Source organism: Neopsephotus bourkii, unplaced genomic scaffold (assembly GCF_033783945.1).
Source record: "Neopsephotus bourkii isolate Nb327-2 ecotype Australia unplaced genomic scaffold, CSIRO-AGI_Nbou_v1 NB_547, whole genome shotgun sequence".
Classification (NCBI taxonomy): domain Eukaryota; kingdom Metazoa; phylum Chordata; class Aves; order Psittaciformes; family Psittacidae; genus Neopsephotus; species Neopsephotus bourkii.
In genome coordinates, this window is record NW_026901048.1 from 2,219,100 (window position 1) to 2,237,135 (window position 18,036).

The 18,036-nt window shown below is 36.3% G+C and overlaps 1 protein-coding gene across 3 annotated transcripts in view; it reads left to right on the forward strand.

Moving 5' to 3' along the window:
• Positions 1–18,036, forward strand: part of LRBA (LPS responsive beige-like anchor protein) — a 400,194-nt gene that overhangs the window by 266,125 nt on the left and 116,033 nt on the right. For all 3 annotated transcript variants that reach the window (XM_061350996.1, XM_061350998.1, XM_061350997.1), the window contains exons 40-43: positions 1,672–1,789; positions 3,318–3,420; positions 5,182–5,297; positions 7,270–7,382. In XM_061350996.1, coding sequence (XP_061206980.1) covers positions 1,672–1,789; positions 3,318–3,420; positions 5,182–5,297; positions 7,270–7,382 — 450 coding nt within the window. The remainder of the gene's footprint in view (positions 1–1,671; positions 1,790–3,317; positions 3,421–5,181; positions 5,298–7,269; positions 7,383–18,036) is intronic.

Here is an 18,036-nt window from a genome sequence, read left to right on the forward strand (position 1 = left end):
TCCACTCACAAAAATGCGTGCTCCACAGGGTAAAAATAATACATAGTCACAGTAATAAGTGTTTGAATTTTCAGTGCACAGACCGATAGCGACAAGCAGGCCGTTCTGTTTGAATTGTCTATGCATGTAACAAAAGCCAAGCACAGTGGTTTCGAATAGCACCATAGAATTATACAAATCTGCCAATTAGTGTGGATGGGCTATGGATGTGGTATGGAAAGTGTCAGAGTGGTCCAAGTCTGTTAGTTCTGCAGTTCCAGAAGTGATTAGCAACCGCTGACAGTCTCTGGTCCTTTCACTGCATTTCTAGAATTTTGTGTTCAAATAGTTACTCATTTTTTCTTTTTTTTTTTTTGTTTCTCTGTGTATATGGGTCTTGGGGGAGAAAATGCCTGTGGCACTTATACTGAGGGGAAGGGAGAAGTGAAAAGAAAGAAGGTGTGGGAAATGGTTTGCTTTGTACATTCTGATCTTCTGTGCTCTCTGGTTTTGGTTTGCCAGTGGTGTTTGCTTTTCATTCGCAAAGGTGGTACAGAGTTTTATACTGTATTGTGCAGTGCCTTTATAATGGTGCTTCTGCTCTCTGTGCTACAACAAATGCAGGTTATTTGTAAATACAGAATACATATAAGGCAAAATCCTCATTTGTTAAAAATCTATAAGCAGATTATTAGGTTCATTAACAGTCTTTGTTATGTTAAAGGCTTGAACTCCATTTGTTCATTTTTTCATATATTTATGCTCTATTGCTCAAATGAAATTGTAGTAAGAGCGATGTTTACTAGGATAATATCTGAATCTCCTTTTCTGTGATAGATTTCTTTTAAGTGCTTTTGTGTTCGCTAAAATCGACAAATCTCAGATTTTCCTTCTCTTATGGTTTGTTAATCTGAGGTAGAGAAGTGTCCAATCTCTCTGTCCCTTAACACTTCCATAATTAAGCTTTGAAATGAAAAGGAAAAAGTGAAGCAACAAAGAAACAAAGTGGCTGAGGACTGAAAATGGGATTAGTTTGAATTGTGAAGGCAGACTAAGCATCTGTGTCTGTCAGATGGGATGACAGGAATTGTAACAAGTTACTTTGACAACCGCTTACTCCATAGAGAGATTATGCTGAGTTCATTTGCAGGTTTGTGTTTAACCTTAGCTGACAAAATGATACTTAACCTCTTATACAGCCAACCTTTATAGTTCCAGAATTAATGAATGTTGCCTTAGTGATAAACTTGAAGAACATTTTTTTTCTTTAAAGACATTATTTCTTGCTTATTTGTTACAAGTCTGTTATTGCAATGCTAAAGGAAGCGCAGATACATCTAATGGCACAAGTAATAGATTTCAGAATACATTTTTATGCTGTGCTGAAGTTCCAAACATGTCATAATGTTTCTGAAACTGCCTTGGTTATGGAAAATAGGCAGTTTTCTTTAAAGGAAAAAGTGAAAGAAAATTTTAAGAATCCTTTACATGAGTATTTGGACCTGGGACTTCAAAAAAAAAACATTACAGGTTCATAGCATGATTTGAAGTTTGAGCATATTTTAATTTTGCTGCAAGTTTTGCGTGTAATTGGTAAAATCCATGTTTGTGAGTCAGGCAGTTTCTCTTTTACAAGATATTACCTGTACAAATAACATATTTAAAACATTCTCTCTCTTCTCTTTCTACCAGATTTTGGCGTATACAGAAGGACTCCATGGAAAATGGCTCTTTTCAGAGATTCGATCTATCTTTTCCCGACGTTATCTTTTGCAAAATACAGCACTGGAGATATTCATGGCAAATAGAGGTACTGTATGTTTAGAGGAATGGCAAGTGTTGATTTGGGGCTACGTGCATTCTGTTTGGCTGTTAGTCATGTCTTCTTTGGTGTGGATTTGTGTAGATAGCAGAAAGGCTTGGATTAAGTGTCTCACTATATAAATTAGTGTATTTCTGTAGTCTAGTTTCTCCTTTTTTGGTGTTTTTTTTTTTTTTTCAATGAGAAATTAAGATAAAACATGATATCTGGGAATTAGCAATGCCTCACTTTGATTTATATCCACGTTTTATTTGTCAGTCTCTAGAAACTCTTGCTTAAGAATCTCTGATCTGTTATGCATGAAAGGGATTTTTTTGTCCCTTTGGAGGGTTAATAGTTTTTAACTATACACACCAAGAACAGCATAATGAAAGAACTTCACTACCGAATTAGACCAGTGACTGGTATGGTATACCTTCATGCTTTATTGCTAGTAATACTTTCTTTCAGTTACACCCTAGTGCAACTGTGAGAAATAAAGGTGGATTTACTTTGTTTATCAACCTTATTTTCACCTTCCCTTTCTTCAGTTCATTTTTCAGACACACGTATATATTGTGGCAAGTCACTCGAAGTATAGTGCATTGATACATGGAGAACTTTCTTCTGCTGTATTCTTCCCCTAAAGTCTATTTTAAACTAGATTATGTGATTTTTTTTCAGTTTAGACTATGATCCTTTAGGTACTTCTAGTGCTTTTATACTGATAATGAAATTTTGAGACATAAATTTTGAAAACTGTGTACAAAGACACCAAATAAAGTAGGTATTAAGACCACACTTTTAAAATGTAAAACATCATTTTGATAACAATGTGAAATGTCCTGAAATCAGTAAATGTTGCATAGGATAACACGTTTTATGCTGTTAGTATGCTAATCAAAAAGTTTTTGTCCAAACCTAAAATGCTCTTGAAACTTGAATGTGGGTGCTAGGTGTTCAGTCACATATCTCTTAGACCGCTATGCAAATCTGAAGTGCATATTATCCAGCAGAATATTAATCATGTGCATAAAGGCTTTCCTATTTTGGATCCTTTAGTTGTACTCTCTGAAGTCATAAGTGTCCATTGGTGATACCATAATTAGATTGTTATTTAGATTTTTAGGTGCGATTGTGTGTCACTGAAGTTTTAAACAAAATATGAAGATAATATTTTTAACAATATAGCTTTAAAATATTTAGAAAGTAAACTAGTAAATGTGTGAAACAATATAGAAACTTTTTAATCAGTTCTAGACAGTTGATCTGTACATATAGATGTAACTTCTGTTCAGAAGGGAAAACAAATGTAGACCTTGTAAGATTTGTAACAGCACAACTTTTGTTGAAACTCGTTAGTGGTAAATAAAAATAGTTCTGGAAATTATAAAGAAATATGTCCATATTAACCTGAAGGAAACATGTCTCATCTTTTTCCTGTTCTACATCCAAGCTTAGGGTTACATTATATTGGGCCATAAAGTCTAAATAAAAGGGGCAAAATCACGACTTATTTCTGCACTTGTGTTCACAGTGGGTGTCATGTTCAACTTTCCTGACCAAGCAACCGTAAAGAAAGTGGTTAACTGTCTACCTCGGGTCGGTATTGGGACTATCTTTGGACTACCCCAGACCAGGTATTTTATAATTTGAGTTAATTTTATCTGTCAGTTCTAAGAGTTCTTTTTTTGTCAAACCAGCCTGCATGGCTTGAAGCATTTATGCCTACTGGTTTACAAAAGATGCACATCCTCAGCCTATCACTTTTGTATGCTGTTTGCAATGTGTTTGCATAATAAAATCTTAGAAACTTTTGGACTTCAGATTTTTTGGTGATTTCTGTTAATTATAGGGAAGATACCATCTCTTTTGGCAATGAGGCTCAATAACTTACCCTACTCACTAAAATTTAAGACTGATTTAAGGCAGGTTATAGGACTGATTAGCCTTCATGACAGTGTTCAATTATATTAGCTTGACAGTAGCATCCTCAAATCTCCTGTAGTATTTAAATGTAGCTGAAAATGATCATTCCTCATCAGAAAGATATTGTAGTGATGTCTAGAACAATATAAACTAGATGTGTAGATGGCATGTGAAGGATTGGTGTAGTATACTTGCCTTCTAGCTCTGGAAATAATTTTTCAAATTTTACATAATGAGAAATTAGTATTGCAATGACAGGTTGTGTGTTTGCATCCTAAATCTGGAAATAGAAGTTGGATTGGTTACCTCTTATATTTTAAAGAATTAGAAAACAATTTTAAGTAGATTAATTTCTAAATTTGTAGAAGAAACAACAACCCTTAAGGAGTATCTTGTTTGTTGTTACTTTATATTTTTATTTTTACAGTTTTGTACAGAAATGGCATTAAAATAGTTGAGGATTTTTCTGTTGTGTTCTGTAGTTTACTTTTATTTTATGAAGTACAGAAAAATTTCTCTTGAATTGCAATTATAGCCACTCTGTAAGAACATAAAAATTTCTATTTACAGGAGCAAATTATATGTGAAAGTTTTTAAAGATAGCTGAAAGTATGGACAGATTTGTTCAAAATTTCACATCCAATTATACTGATAAATTTATTTGCAATATAATAATGCAATTTATTAAAATGAAGAAGTGTTCAGTTACTGTAACCATTTTCTTTAATTGTTTACCAATACCTGTAAAGATTTGTTAACTGAAGCTAAACCTAGATTTTTTTTCCCCCTAAATTACATGGTTTGGTATTTGCAGATGTTTTTATTATGAACAAAACAGTCCTGGGAATTTTATGATAAGCTCTTCTCTGCTTGATTTATCACTCTGAGGAGTGACTCTGTAGTCTTCTTTCACAAACACTAGGAATCTGGCATCAAATTCTGTAGGTTTAATTGAGTTATTTATGACTAACTCCCCACCACTGCACAGAATTTAAATCTCAAGAGAATGGACTTCATAATGAAGTTTTATTATCTTATCGTTGTTTTTCTTTTTTCTTGAGGGATTTAAAGAGATCTCCTAAAAGATGACTTAATTCCTATGTGAAATTCTAAAAGTCATGTAATTTTCTTATTTAATGGTCTGCTATCTCTCTAAATCACTAGTAACATATTTCTGTGAAACTTCAAGCCTTCATGGAGCAGCTGAATTTGCACAGCTGTAAAGGGTTCTCTTTGAAAGCTTTAAAATCCTGCCATATCCAGCTCTCAGATGTTTTAAATATTTCATTCTTACTAGATTATAATGCTTTAAAAGTGAACTTCAAGTATCCAAAATAGTTTGATCCCCAGAGAACTATAGCACAGAACTAGTAAAAAAGAATACTTACAACTGCCACTAAAATTCAGGTAGGTTAAAAAAACCACCGATTTTTCTCATTATTTTTTCAATTTTGTTTTGTTTTGTTTCCCAGGCGCATCTCCTTGGCTAGTCCAAGACAGATTTTCAAAGCTTCTAATATGACTCAGCGATGGCAACACCGAGAAATTTCCAACTTCGAATACCTGATGTTTCTAAACACTATAGCAGGTACCACAAATTCCTGTAATGACTCAGAAAAGGAGTTAATAGTGGCACAGTCTCAACAGACATGGGACACTACTAGATTTCACCCTTTTAGTGAATAACTTTTTCTATGTATGATTTTATTCTGAAGAACAACTTCACAAAATCCCCCAAAATTGGATTGTATGGTCGATCCAGGAATATAGTGCCTGGATCACCTGCACTGCTATGCCAGGATACTATTCATCCATTCCCAAATCATAATTCATACCCTTGTGTGGTTGTCCTAATCCCTCATTCTATAACTGCTAAACTATACTTACTTAACCCATCTTATCCTACTAGCTTCTAACCAGCTTGACCTCAGTTTAGTAAATGGAGACTGTTAGGTCTCATGACTGCTCTCTTATTTTCCAACATAGTTTGTTCTCGGAGCAACTTGCAAAGTTTCTCAATTTTCAGCTCTTTCCTATGGTATTGACAATGTTGAAAGGCTCAATTCACATTCAGGCTTGGCTCTTGCTAACACAATTGATAAGGCAAATGCCTCTGCTCCTGCTAATTCCATTTTATACAAATGGTCAGTTTTGCTTGTTTCTGTAATCATTAAGTCAGAGATGCCAGGATTCTGGCAGATTTATAAAAGTAGGGGTAGATCTGCTTGCCTCTTTACTGCTGAAGTTGTTTGAAGCAAATCATGACACTGTTTTCTGTGGCTCTAGTGAATGATCCTTTTCAGCTTTATTATTGAAATAATAAGGTGAACTTATCAACTTGGTATTTGAGGTTAAAAGGTTTTGAGGTTAAAAGGAATAAAAAGATGACATTATGGAGAAATTGAAAGTTTAGTTGCCAATTATGGGGACTTAAAATATGGTCATTATGGCTATCAAGTTGAAACAAATAAAGATAGATATCACAGGATCATGTAAGTAGCCTAATCCTGAACAAGAGAGAATATGCAACATAACCAGCTGGTGAGGGAATGACAGGGCCTGACTATACCATTTAAAAATTCTGCAAACCAGGATGGAACAATACTGAATGGTGTAAGAGAACTGGGCAAATAAAAAACTTAGATGCAGTTTTAGAAAGTAATTTCTGACAACTTGATTGAGTCATGAAATAATATTCCTGGGTAAGAGTCAAAAACCTGTCCTTTGAGACCTTCAAGACCAGGCTAGACAAAATCTGAGAACATACTGATGGGAGAGGATGTGAATGAATGAGCTTGCCACCGTATCATAAAAAGAAACAGGATCCTTGTAAAAATCATTCATTTTAGAATTGCAGACCAGGGTATGTGGTATATGTGTATGTATGGCATACAATTATTGTAATTGAATATTTTGTTTTTACTGGAAGAAAGATATTTCCATCTTACTGATTCATAAAGATGCACATGTGAACATGAAACCAGAACAGATTGTCTGTTTTAGTAAATGGTGGTATGTCCATCATGGTCGATGGTCAAGGAAGATTTCCTCTCAGAGTGAATTCTCCAGATGAATGGTTATTACTTGCATAATTTCTCAATCTAAAATCTTGAGCTGCTTCATTCTGCTTTCACATACTGAGTTTAATACAGTATGTAAAAATACTGCTTTAATTTTTAGTATCAGCAAAAGTAATTTACTCTCTTTTTTTTTTTTTAAGTGTTCCTCCTTAAGAAAAACAGAAGACAGGATAACATAATCAGGGAAAGTACTGCATAGAAAATGAACGGATTTAACTGTCACTTACTATATGCAAAAGCACTTACAATTAAAGTGAAATGGGCTGCAGTGCTTTAAATTAAATGCTAGCAATTTGTAAACTTTTTCATTACCCATTTCAATAAAGCAAAGTAGAATACTGAAATGGTAGAAGGTCTGAAATAAATTACAGTTTTCTTGGAGAGCTCATAAAGTTATATTATTGTATCTTTAAAGATTGGTATTTTAGTTAAATATGACTTTTAACTCATGGCTTTTTTGTTGTTGTTGATGTTTGTCAGGTCGAACTTACAATGATTTAAATCAGTACCCTGTCTTCCCTTGGGTTATCACCAACTATGAATCAGAGGAGTTGGACCTTACACTGCCTAGCAACTTCAGGGATTTGTCAAAGGTATTGTCGTCAGACACAGTTTTTTATTTTTCTTTTCTGTCCAATATTTATCACAGTAGCTTTCAGTCTTGTTAATGGTTTTTCTGCATTTGGTGCAATAATGCTAAATGCACAACCATTAACAGTGTTTTATTTCTAAATGCATATACAGATAACAGGGACCAGAGTATAGAAAAATGAGTTATTGAGGTATTCTTACTGCTTCTGATTGTATCAATTTAATAACTGGTCATGGAAGGCACTCTTAGGTGGAACATACATGTTACATTTAATTTCAGTGTTTAATGAAGTTAGGAGTGCTGAAGCTGGTAAATACTGAAAACTATCCAAATTTTTCTGGTTTTCTGGTGAGAACTGTGCTTTCTTTAGTGGCTTTGCCACTAAAGATACGTTACACTTTAAGTAGTAGTTTTATCATTGCCCTTACTCCTGTAAGTAGAAACTTTATCTTTTCACTTCCTCTGTGTACCCCTTAAGGTATGCTCAAGTAACACAGTTGTCCTTTGTCAGACAAACTTGGCCACTTTTTAAGAACTTCTCCAAACGACTCCTTTCTGGAAGAGTAGTCTTCTTGTTCTAAGGTTCTTTCCCAAACAAACATATGCAGTGCAGTATTATACAGCCTGTTTAAAACTCTGTAGAATGTGATCATTCTCTTTCTGTGTTTTCCAAGAAAGGAATATTTCATTTTACAAACTAGAAGCATCTCTTATTTTCTCTACAAAGCTAGATGCTCTGATCATCAAGCAGGATCTTTTTCTAACAGCTAGCTGTCGTGGGAATGATTGGCACATGGAGCAATATAGTTACTTGATGGGAAAGGCAAAAAATGTATTTTGATTCTAGCTTATTTTTTTGCAAAAGTCTTCTATGCAAATTTTTAATTTGATTAAAAAAAACCCAAACAAAAAACCAAAGAAGCTGTTTTTAAAAGTTCTTGCTTCCAGTTCACAATCAATTAAGCTAAACACTGAGAAAATCTCCAGAAAACTATTTTTTTCCTTAAAAAAGGTATTATATAGTCATCATATCATAAAATCATAGAATGCTTAGGGTTGGAAAGGACCTCAAGATCATCTAGCTGCAACCCCCCTGCCATGCCCACCTTCCACTAGACCATGTTGCTCAAAGCCCTGTCCTACCTGGCCTTGAACACCGCCAGGGGTATGATATATTTTGTGTGTATATGTAGGTACAAATAAAAAAATAAAATAACGTTTTAAGTCCAAAGTGATGCACTGAGGTACTGTTACAGTAACATTTTCTAATAGCATTACTTAATTTGAAGAAGTCATGAACTCCATCTTTCTCAGAATGTCTGACTAACACAAGTCCATATTCATGGGTAAACCTACACATATTTTCTATTTTTAAAAATATTTTTAAGGTAAACAATATTTTAAAATAATTTATTTTAGTGGAATTTAACAAATGCTTTCATAATAATCCCCATGCCAAAAAAATATCTGAAGGTAGTTTACAACTAAAAGTATTTATCACCAATCTAGACTACCCATGTGAAAATTGAAAACTTCAGCTCTGTGTGGCTTGGATTAGTATATGAATTAAATATATTAATCATAACTGATTATTTTTGCAACATTGTTTTCCATTAATTTTTGTTAAATGATAATTCTGTATATGTCATTGCTAAAATAAGACAAAAAAATGGATTCTCCAGCTACTATGCTTTTGAGGCATCTCCTTGTAATTGTATTTTAACTTGTAAATTTGTCAATTCAGTCAGCCCTATAGTCCTAGTCTTTCCTCCTCCACCCTGAAACAGAACTAGCTGCAGTATAGAACAATTTTTCCTTATTTTAGGTTAGGTACCACTCTTGTCTCCATCAAGAAATCAGATGGCAAACCTGCTCTTTTTCTGTGTGTTTTTTAATTAACAGTGACTGGTTATATGGATTTCTCTGTTCATGAAAGTAGTCTTTGAGGATTCCTTAAGTATATGTTAAGTTCTGAGGGAATCTTTTCATTGCTGTTGCTGAGAGAGGATGTTACTTAAGGACGTAACTAAGTGAACATTACTTAGGTTGCATCTATATCTATACCTATACTTAACCTTCTCAGTCGTATGTTTGAAAACTGTGAAGTTAATACAGGAAATAATTATTACAATATTAGATTTTGAATAATAGCAAATTGCAATAGTATTGATAGTTGTGGATGTTAACTGTAATTAAAATACATGTGCTCTATATATTAGAGAGGGGAAACAGAGGTTACATATGAGGAAGAAGTTCTTTACTGTGAAGGTGGTGAGGCACTGGAATAGGTTAGCCAAAAAAAGTGGTAAATACTCCATCCCTGGCAGTGTTCAAGTCCAGGTTGGACAGAGCCTTGAGTGACATGGTCTAGTGTGAGGTGTCCCTGCCCATGGCAGTGAGGGGTGGAACTAGATGATCTTGAGGTCCTTCCCAACCCTAACTATTCAATGATTCTATGTCATTCATACTGTATCATGCGTAGAAGGAGTTTAATTCGTATTTAAGCTTGTAACATGGCAGTTTCTAATCTTTAACAAATGATAGGCAGAAAATTGCCCCTGTTGTTAGGGAATAGTTAACTTTTATGCATATATGTATATTTAATGTGCATTTTGCCTTATGTTCTATGTTGTTGATCAGACAGTGAATCTTGATCTCTGGAAATGTGACTGCTCTTCTGGATGCATGCCAGTCCTTCCCATATATACATTGAATGTCTTTATGCCACACCTGTCTCAGACATACCAGTTGAGGTTTTGGCTACTATTTTAGGCATTTCTATCAGTATAAGCCCTGTGTAGTTTAAATGTTCAATTTTGTGTCAGTTAATGAATTCATGGCAAATATCTGAAAAACTTTGCTAATATTCAACTATCAAAACATTTAAATGTCATGCATATTGTGTTATTTTCATTGTAGTACAGTTATCTTGGGGTAATACTTCAAAATAAATGCTAATTCTGTATCATAGCATATCTACAATTTTGCACTTTTAAAGGTTGTAAAAATATTTGAAGATATTTCATTTATATTTTTATAGGGTTTTAACAGTCTTTTACTTATTTCTTTTCCTTATCCATGTGTAGAAATGCATCACAATTTAGTGCTCCCACAGAGTAAAGAAAAGGAAAACTTTGATTTTGGTCTGACATAAAGGATGTCAGATCAATCAATATCTTTACTTTTTTTGGTACCTAAGAACTGAAACATTAGCAACTTTTTTTTTTAACTTTAGTGTTAGTAATTACAAGTTGAAGTTAGGTATTAGAAACTGTCAAATATGAATAACAGTTTTGTATATATATTAGCTAGAAGACCAGTTAGTACAGAGAACTGCAGTATATAGGTTAAACCAACACTTTGTTTAAGCAGCTTCTTATGGCATTGTTTTGAACATCAGTCACACAATGATAAACCAAAGCAACTGAAATGGATTGTGGTTAATATTACTGTCAGCCTGACGAATGCTCCTGACAAATGCCAGGAGTGCACTGCCAGTCTGTTACCCTGCTTTGACTCAAGTGTTTATTTCTTAAGAGGTGGCTGTGGTTTGGAATGAGTATTACATATTATATTTATAGCTGCATATATTTTATTTATACAACAGACACAGTTTCCCACCAGAATGTGTCCCATTTTATGCATTACTTATGTTATTCAAAAGCACTTTTTTTTTTTTTCCCCTTTTCTTTATTCAGTGGAAGCAATAAATTGTGTTGTGTTTCTGAACTTGGATAAGGAAAAAGAAGTAGAACTACACAATGTCAGATATCAATGCATGTTTTTTTACTCTCTGAAGTTTGTTACAACGTCTTGCTATATGCAAGTAGCTGTTGATAATTTTTCTTTTATAAGGAGCAAAATTTCTGTAAGATTATAAACTGACACTACTAGAATGAGAAAATTATGCCATTCTTAAACCTTCTTTTATCTTCACCATGGCTACATGCGTACATAATAATACTTTTATTTGTATTTTTATCATTTTAATGCAATATTTGGTAAATCATCTTCGATTTTATAGTGGCTAGATTTACTCCTTTTCCAGTCAAGTGTACAAAAGCAACAAATAGCTCTCACCTCCAGTGAAGTGAGGGGTTTAATTGGTATGTGGGAGCCAATGATGTCAAATACACTTGAACAGTAGAGAAGTAATAGATTTTTTTACTATGACAAATTAGACTAGTTTTGTTCATTAGTAAAGTAAACTTCACTGTTGACTTCTTCAACACACCAGCTTGAACTCTGTTGCAGGGTGACCATTTCAGGAGCACAAAATTGATGCATATATAACTTAAGAGTGGGATGGGCATGAAATTTGCTTAGTTATCCCTTGTTACCCCTTGGCAAAGAGATAGAAAGTAATGAATGTTTTGATGTTCACTTATTATAGGTTTGCAGGGTTTTTTTGTCTAGAGAGGCATTAAAACTTGTACAGCATTCTGTAAACGAGTGGTTTTCATGTAGGAAATGAAAATTACATTCCATTCAGCTTGTGCTCCAACACAAAATCAGTGCAGGTTACTACCAGTTAAAGTGATAAACTCACCAGGACTCAATGTCCTTTTAAGCATAAAGCATGCTCCAGAACTGCACACTGAAAAAAGGTGAGTGGAACAGAATCATAGAATAGTTAGGGTTCGAAAGGACATTAAGATCATCTAGTTCCAGGCCCCTGCCATGGGCAGGGACACCTCACACTAAACCATATCACCCAAGGCTCTGTCCAGTCTGGCCTTGAGCACCAGCAGGGATGGAGCATTCACAGCTTCCCTGGGCAACCCATTCCCGTGCCTCACCACCCTAACAGGAAAGAATTTCCTCCTTGTATCCAATCTAAACTTCCCCTGTTTCAGTTTTAACCCATTACCCCTTGTCATGTCACTACAGTCCCTAATGAAGAGTCCCTCCCCAGCATCCCCATAGCCCCCCTTCAGATACTGGAAGGCTGCTATGAGGTCTCCACGCAGCCTTCTCTTCTCCAGGCTGAACACCCCCAACTTTCTCAGCCTGTCTTCATACTGGAGATGCTCCAGTCCCCTGATCATCCTCGTGGATCTCCTCTGGACTTTCTCCAACAGTTCCATGTCCTTTTTATGCTGAGGACACCAGAACTGCACACAATACTCCAAGTGAGGTCTCATGAGAGCAGAGTAGAGGGGCAGGATCACCTCCTTCGACCTGCTGGTCACGCTCCTTTTGATGCAGCCCAGGATACGGTTGGCTTTCTGGGCTGCAAGCGCACACTGAAGCTGGCTCATGTTCATTTTCTCATCGACCAGCACCCCCAAGTCCTTCTCCTCAGGGCTGCTCTGAATCTCTTCTCTGCCCAACCTGTAGCTGTGTCTGGGATTGCTCCGACCCAGGTGTAGGACCTTGCACTTGGCATGGTTAAACTTCATGAGGTTGGGATCAGCCCACCTCACAAATGTGTCAAGGTCCCTCTGGATGGCATTCCTTCCCTCCAGCATATCAACCGAACCACACAGCTTGGTGCCATCAGCAAACTTGCTGATGGTGCACTCAATCCCACTGTCCGTGTCACTGACAAAGATGCTGAACAAGACCGGTCTCAACACCGATCCCTCAGGGACACCACTCGTTACTGGTCTCCAGCTGGACACTGAGCCATTGACCACAACACTTTGCGTGTGACCATCCAGCCAGTTCTTTATCCACCGAGTGGTCCACCTATCAAATTGATGTCTCTCCAATTTAGAGACAAGGATGTCGTGTGGGACAGTGTCAAACACTTCGCACAAGTCCAAGTAGATGACATCAGCTGCTCTACCACTGTCCATCAGTTCTGTAGCCCCATCATAGAAGGCCACCAAATTGGTCAGGCATGATTTCCCCTTAGTGAAGCCATGCTGGCTGTCACCAAGCGCCTTGTTGTCTTTCATGCGCCTTAGCATGCCGTCCAGGAGAATGTGCTCCAAGATTTTGCCAGGCACAAAGGTGAGACTGACTGGTCTGTAATTCCCCGGGTCATCCATTTTCCCCTTCTTGAAAATGGGGGTTATATTCCCCTTTTCCCAGTCGTCGGGATCTTCACCTGACTGCATGATTTTTCAAATATGATGGACAGTGGCTTAGCAACTTCATTCACCAGCTCCTTCAGGACCCGCGGATGGATTTCATCAGGTCCCATGGACTTCTAAATTTCTTAAGATGGCCTTGAACCAAATCCTCTTGTACAGAATGCCCTAGATCTTCATTCTCACAGTCAAGTGAGAACTGACAATAGTGCATGCAGTGGTTATAGCCTATTTTGATAGGCAATTACATCTGGAATATAGGCACTGAAACCTTTGATGCTTGACACTGCTGGGCTCAGCATCTGCCCTGGTTGCCTTGTCACTGGTATTTCAAGCAGTAAATTTGTCATCTGTACTTGTGACGAAAGATACCACTTAATTAAAAAGCATTTCAAAGCCAGACAGACTAAGCTGTCAGGGCAGTTCATGTCAATCCCTGCTTTATTTCCCGACAGTACAGGAAATAAAATATTTCAAACTTTGTATCAGAATGTCTGACAGTTAAGAAAAGGCCCAGTATATTTTCTAGGATTTTGGATCGTCTCAAGAAACAGTGGTAGAGATAATCAAGCCCTATCTGCAGTCAGCCTCGAGCAGTGGTAGCTGAAGGGAAAACACATTTTTCGTTATTCCTTTGTTTGTCTGTTAGGGATTTTGATCCTTTTAGTATAAAATATATTTATCAGATTCTCTCCATTATAATAAGTCTTGGAGGAGTGGGAAAACTCTATCCTCTCTAAAATTGTGTGCAGAATAGGGAACAGTTCTGAGAAATTACTGCAGAAGCTGGTTTATCACCTTGTTGCAGATCTACATTTTATCTCCATACCTGATTGTGCAAAGGGGTCCACAGATCTGGACATTTGACATAATTTTTTTAAGGAAGGGAGGAAGTCAAACAGGAAGCAGTACTTAAGTAGTATCTTGATTTTTACAGATGCATGTGTTTGTAAAATTTAATAAACCATAAAAGGGCAAAATCCATCTGAGCGAACAAAGACCTTTTCTTCCTAATCTGTCCTCTGAATATAAATTGAGAGAGCTAAAAGTCGTGATGGTGGTGGTGGTAATTTTGATTGGGGTCCTTATTTGTGATATGAAAATTCAAAAGTGAAGTTCCCCTTTGAAGAAAGCTGTGCAGGAGTATAAAGTTCTGTTATTGAAATTCCAGGACAGTGCTATAATTTTAGAACTGTTTTGGGTTTGCTTTGTTTGGACCAGAAAATCTATTGTGGAATTAGGAATAGTATCAATTAATTATAGGTTAGAAGGGATCTCAAGGATAATCTGGTCCGGCCTTCTTGGCAAGCCTAGACTAGATGTCCCAACACTTTGTTAAGCCGAATCTTAAAAGTGTCCAATGCTAGGGAATCCATCACTTCCCTGGGGAGATTATTCCTATGGCTGATTGTTCTCATTATGAATAATGTTCCTCTTGTGTCCAACTGGAATATCCCCAGGAGGAACTTGTGCTCAGTGCCCCTCACCTCAGCACTATGGTGCTGAGTAGTCTGTTATACTCCTGTGAAAAGTTTTGATTTAATAAGGTAAGTTTTTATCCATTTCCATATAGGGAGAAAGTGATGTTGTGAGTCTCTCAAATGCCAGTAACCCTCAGTAAGATTCTGTCAGGGACTTTAGCGAGTGATAAAATTGGTCTGTTATCCTTTCTGAAAGCTGAGTCAGTCTGTTCTGTCATTGACTTTAGTGCATTTGCCAAAAATAGAAAGAAAAGCTGCAAATGGTCCCATGGGTCTGTGACTGATCTGCTACAGTCGTCTGCTTCTAGGTCCCAGGCATGGTTGCAGCACCCTGGTCAGGTACCCATCCGGCCCCATTCCCGCCAGCAGGTGGTTCAGGACCACGGACAAGGGCATCCCTGCGAAATTCTAGCGGTTCTGTTAAAATGCAGCAACCGAGCCACAGGAAACCATGGGGCACGTGTCTGGTCATAAAATGCACTGGCAATCAAAATAAAGTAATTTCACACATGTCTTGGGCCAGAGACACTTTAAATGTGTGTTTTCTGTCTTCCTAATGTAAAGTGAATGTTACTCTCTTGATACAGTGCTTCTTCGTTTTTATATTCATACGTTTGAACTCCAGCAGATTATGAGCTCCTACAGCACATATCTGCGTAATTCAGATTTCTAAACAAGCATGATGGTGTCTAAGTTGAAAATTGCACTCATACTGCAAGTGAGAATGTGATTTATCTCACCTAACTGGAGCTGTCTAAAACTGAGTTGATCAAACTGCTAGGAGCAGGAAGCCTGTTGGGGTCAAAGGACAGTCCAGTTATAAAAACAGTGCTCAGAGAAAATGAGAACATAGTAAAATAATAATGATAGTCTTTTTTTTAATGAGTTTAAGGTGGCTCTCAGGCTGTGTGTGTACTTTGATGGACATATCAGATGATCTGTCCCAAACTCAAATATCAATAAATGAAAGTGTGGATCCAGTGAAGGAAATCGATAGAAAAAAGTCAGTAAAAGAAGATGGTGTGATCCTAAAAGGTTGAATTGAATAGTCTAATAAGATTAAGACAAAATAATTTACATATAATATCCAGCCAATCAGTTGAAACTTCCTCATTATCAGAAACATAAGGTTATTTCCAGAATGAGGTGGTCACTGGTATTCCGAAGGTCTTTGCTGTACTTTATACTATCCAGCATATGTGGTAATCTGAAAAAGAAGATTAAAAGGGAGCCGATAAAACTTTCTGACAATACTAATTTGTTGATGGTATTGAGGATGCTGGCTGACTGATCAGGAGATCTTGTGAAATGGGTAATAAAATGATGGATGAATTCACCTTAGTGAAGCAATGCATGTGTGAATTGATATACATTGATGGGCACTTAGCTGACTCTTTTTATTCAGGACAATATAATCTGATTGTAATAGTTCTATGAAACAGTACAGGTTACTCTTTAAACTTTCCCAAGTGCATCTTTCTAGCTGCCTGCTGCTTTTCTGGTAGAGCTTGGTGCTTACACATAATACATAATAATGTACATTTTGTGTGCCTTGGCTGTATTTAATCTGCAGAAAATGCAAGTTTGTGCCAGTGTTTAGCTTGAGAACCTGTAATGTTAGTACAAGCCAAAAGGATTATGGTTTTAGTTCTTATTATCTTATATAGATCTGGTGCTAGGTGTAGTGGCTGCTGTTTTCTGTGACAGTGGCTGGCATGATGTGTTGGCAGGGGAGCATGTTATGTGAAGGGAAGGCAGGGAGAGAATGTTTTCGTCTCCTGCTGTGATTCAAGTGCATGGGACTTCTCAATAAATCCTGTTTCTCAAAATCCATAAAGGATTTAAAAAAAAAAAAAGTGAATGGTGATGCAGGGATTTCTTTCACTTGGCAGATTATGTCATGGATAGTATGTGGAAAAGGTTGCTTTTTTTCTGGTAGGGGTATTCTCTAAGCTAGGCAATTACAATGCCATACCCTCCTTAGTGCCTGCAAGCAGCTTGATTTCTTCTCGTGAGTCTCAGGGACATGCAGCTGACTTTCTTCCTGACCGTTTGGAAGTGTAGAACACAACAGCATACTTCAGTTTGGCTTCTCAGTAGTATTAGAGTGTAGTAATACCTCAGATACATGTGACTGATTCCATTGTGCTGAACTGTAGATTAAACCTGATGTAAAAGTGTATGTGTGCTTAATTAGTTTGCAAGTTTGCAGTCCGGCAGTATATTGTTCTGGAATCTGCTGTAATAGCATTTAATACTATTGTTTGTAATATGAAGGCATGGAGATTTTTCCTCTAAATTCAAATTCTTCCAAGACTTCTGGTGACCTGAGGTATATCACTGTCGCTAATGTATCGCTGATGTTGCTGAGCATTCTTTTTCTTAATTTTTGATGCTTCAGATTAGTTTATAATCCATTTTTGAACTTTAGACTTTGGGAATCTTCCCTGTTATTTAATCATTAAATATTATTTATATTGACATGTTCAGACATTCTAATTATTAGACCATCTTTAGATCAATTTTTGTGACTGTTCTTCTTGTCATCAACAAAGGAATGTGTGCGCTCCTAAAAAAAATCTTCATAATAAACCATATGTATAGATACTTCTAATTTGCATGCACACAACTATTGTTTGGTTTTATTCCAGCCCTTTATTGACTTGTCAGTTTGTCCAGAATAGAAAATTGAGTTTTGGAAAATATATTTATAACAAAATGCGATCCGGTAAATTTCATTACATGATTTCTAGTAAATAGGGTCTTTTCAAAGAAAGCTGGTAAAGCATGTTTACATAAAAAAAAGCTCAGTGTGTTTAGTGTGTATAGAATATATGAAATTTATTTAAAAAAACACTGAGATCAGAGGATTATAGAATTTCATCCCATATGCAGTGCATCAGGAAATGCCCAGGAATCCTAGGCTTAAAAATGATCACAGTCAGCTGGTTATACTTGTCACTTAGTTAAAGGACCTGCTGGGAAATATTTGTCTACACCCTAAGTAAGTTGTGCACACAAGTATTAAATGAAGTGTATATCTTTGTTTCTTCTATCATGTAAATAAAATAAAAAAGAATGTCTAAGCAGATAAATAATTTTCCTGTAAAAGTAACTACACATTTGTTGTAGTGGA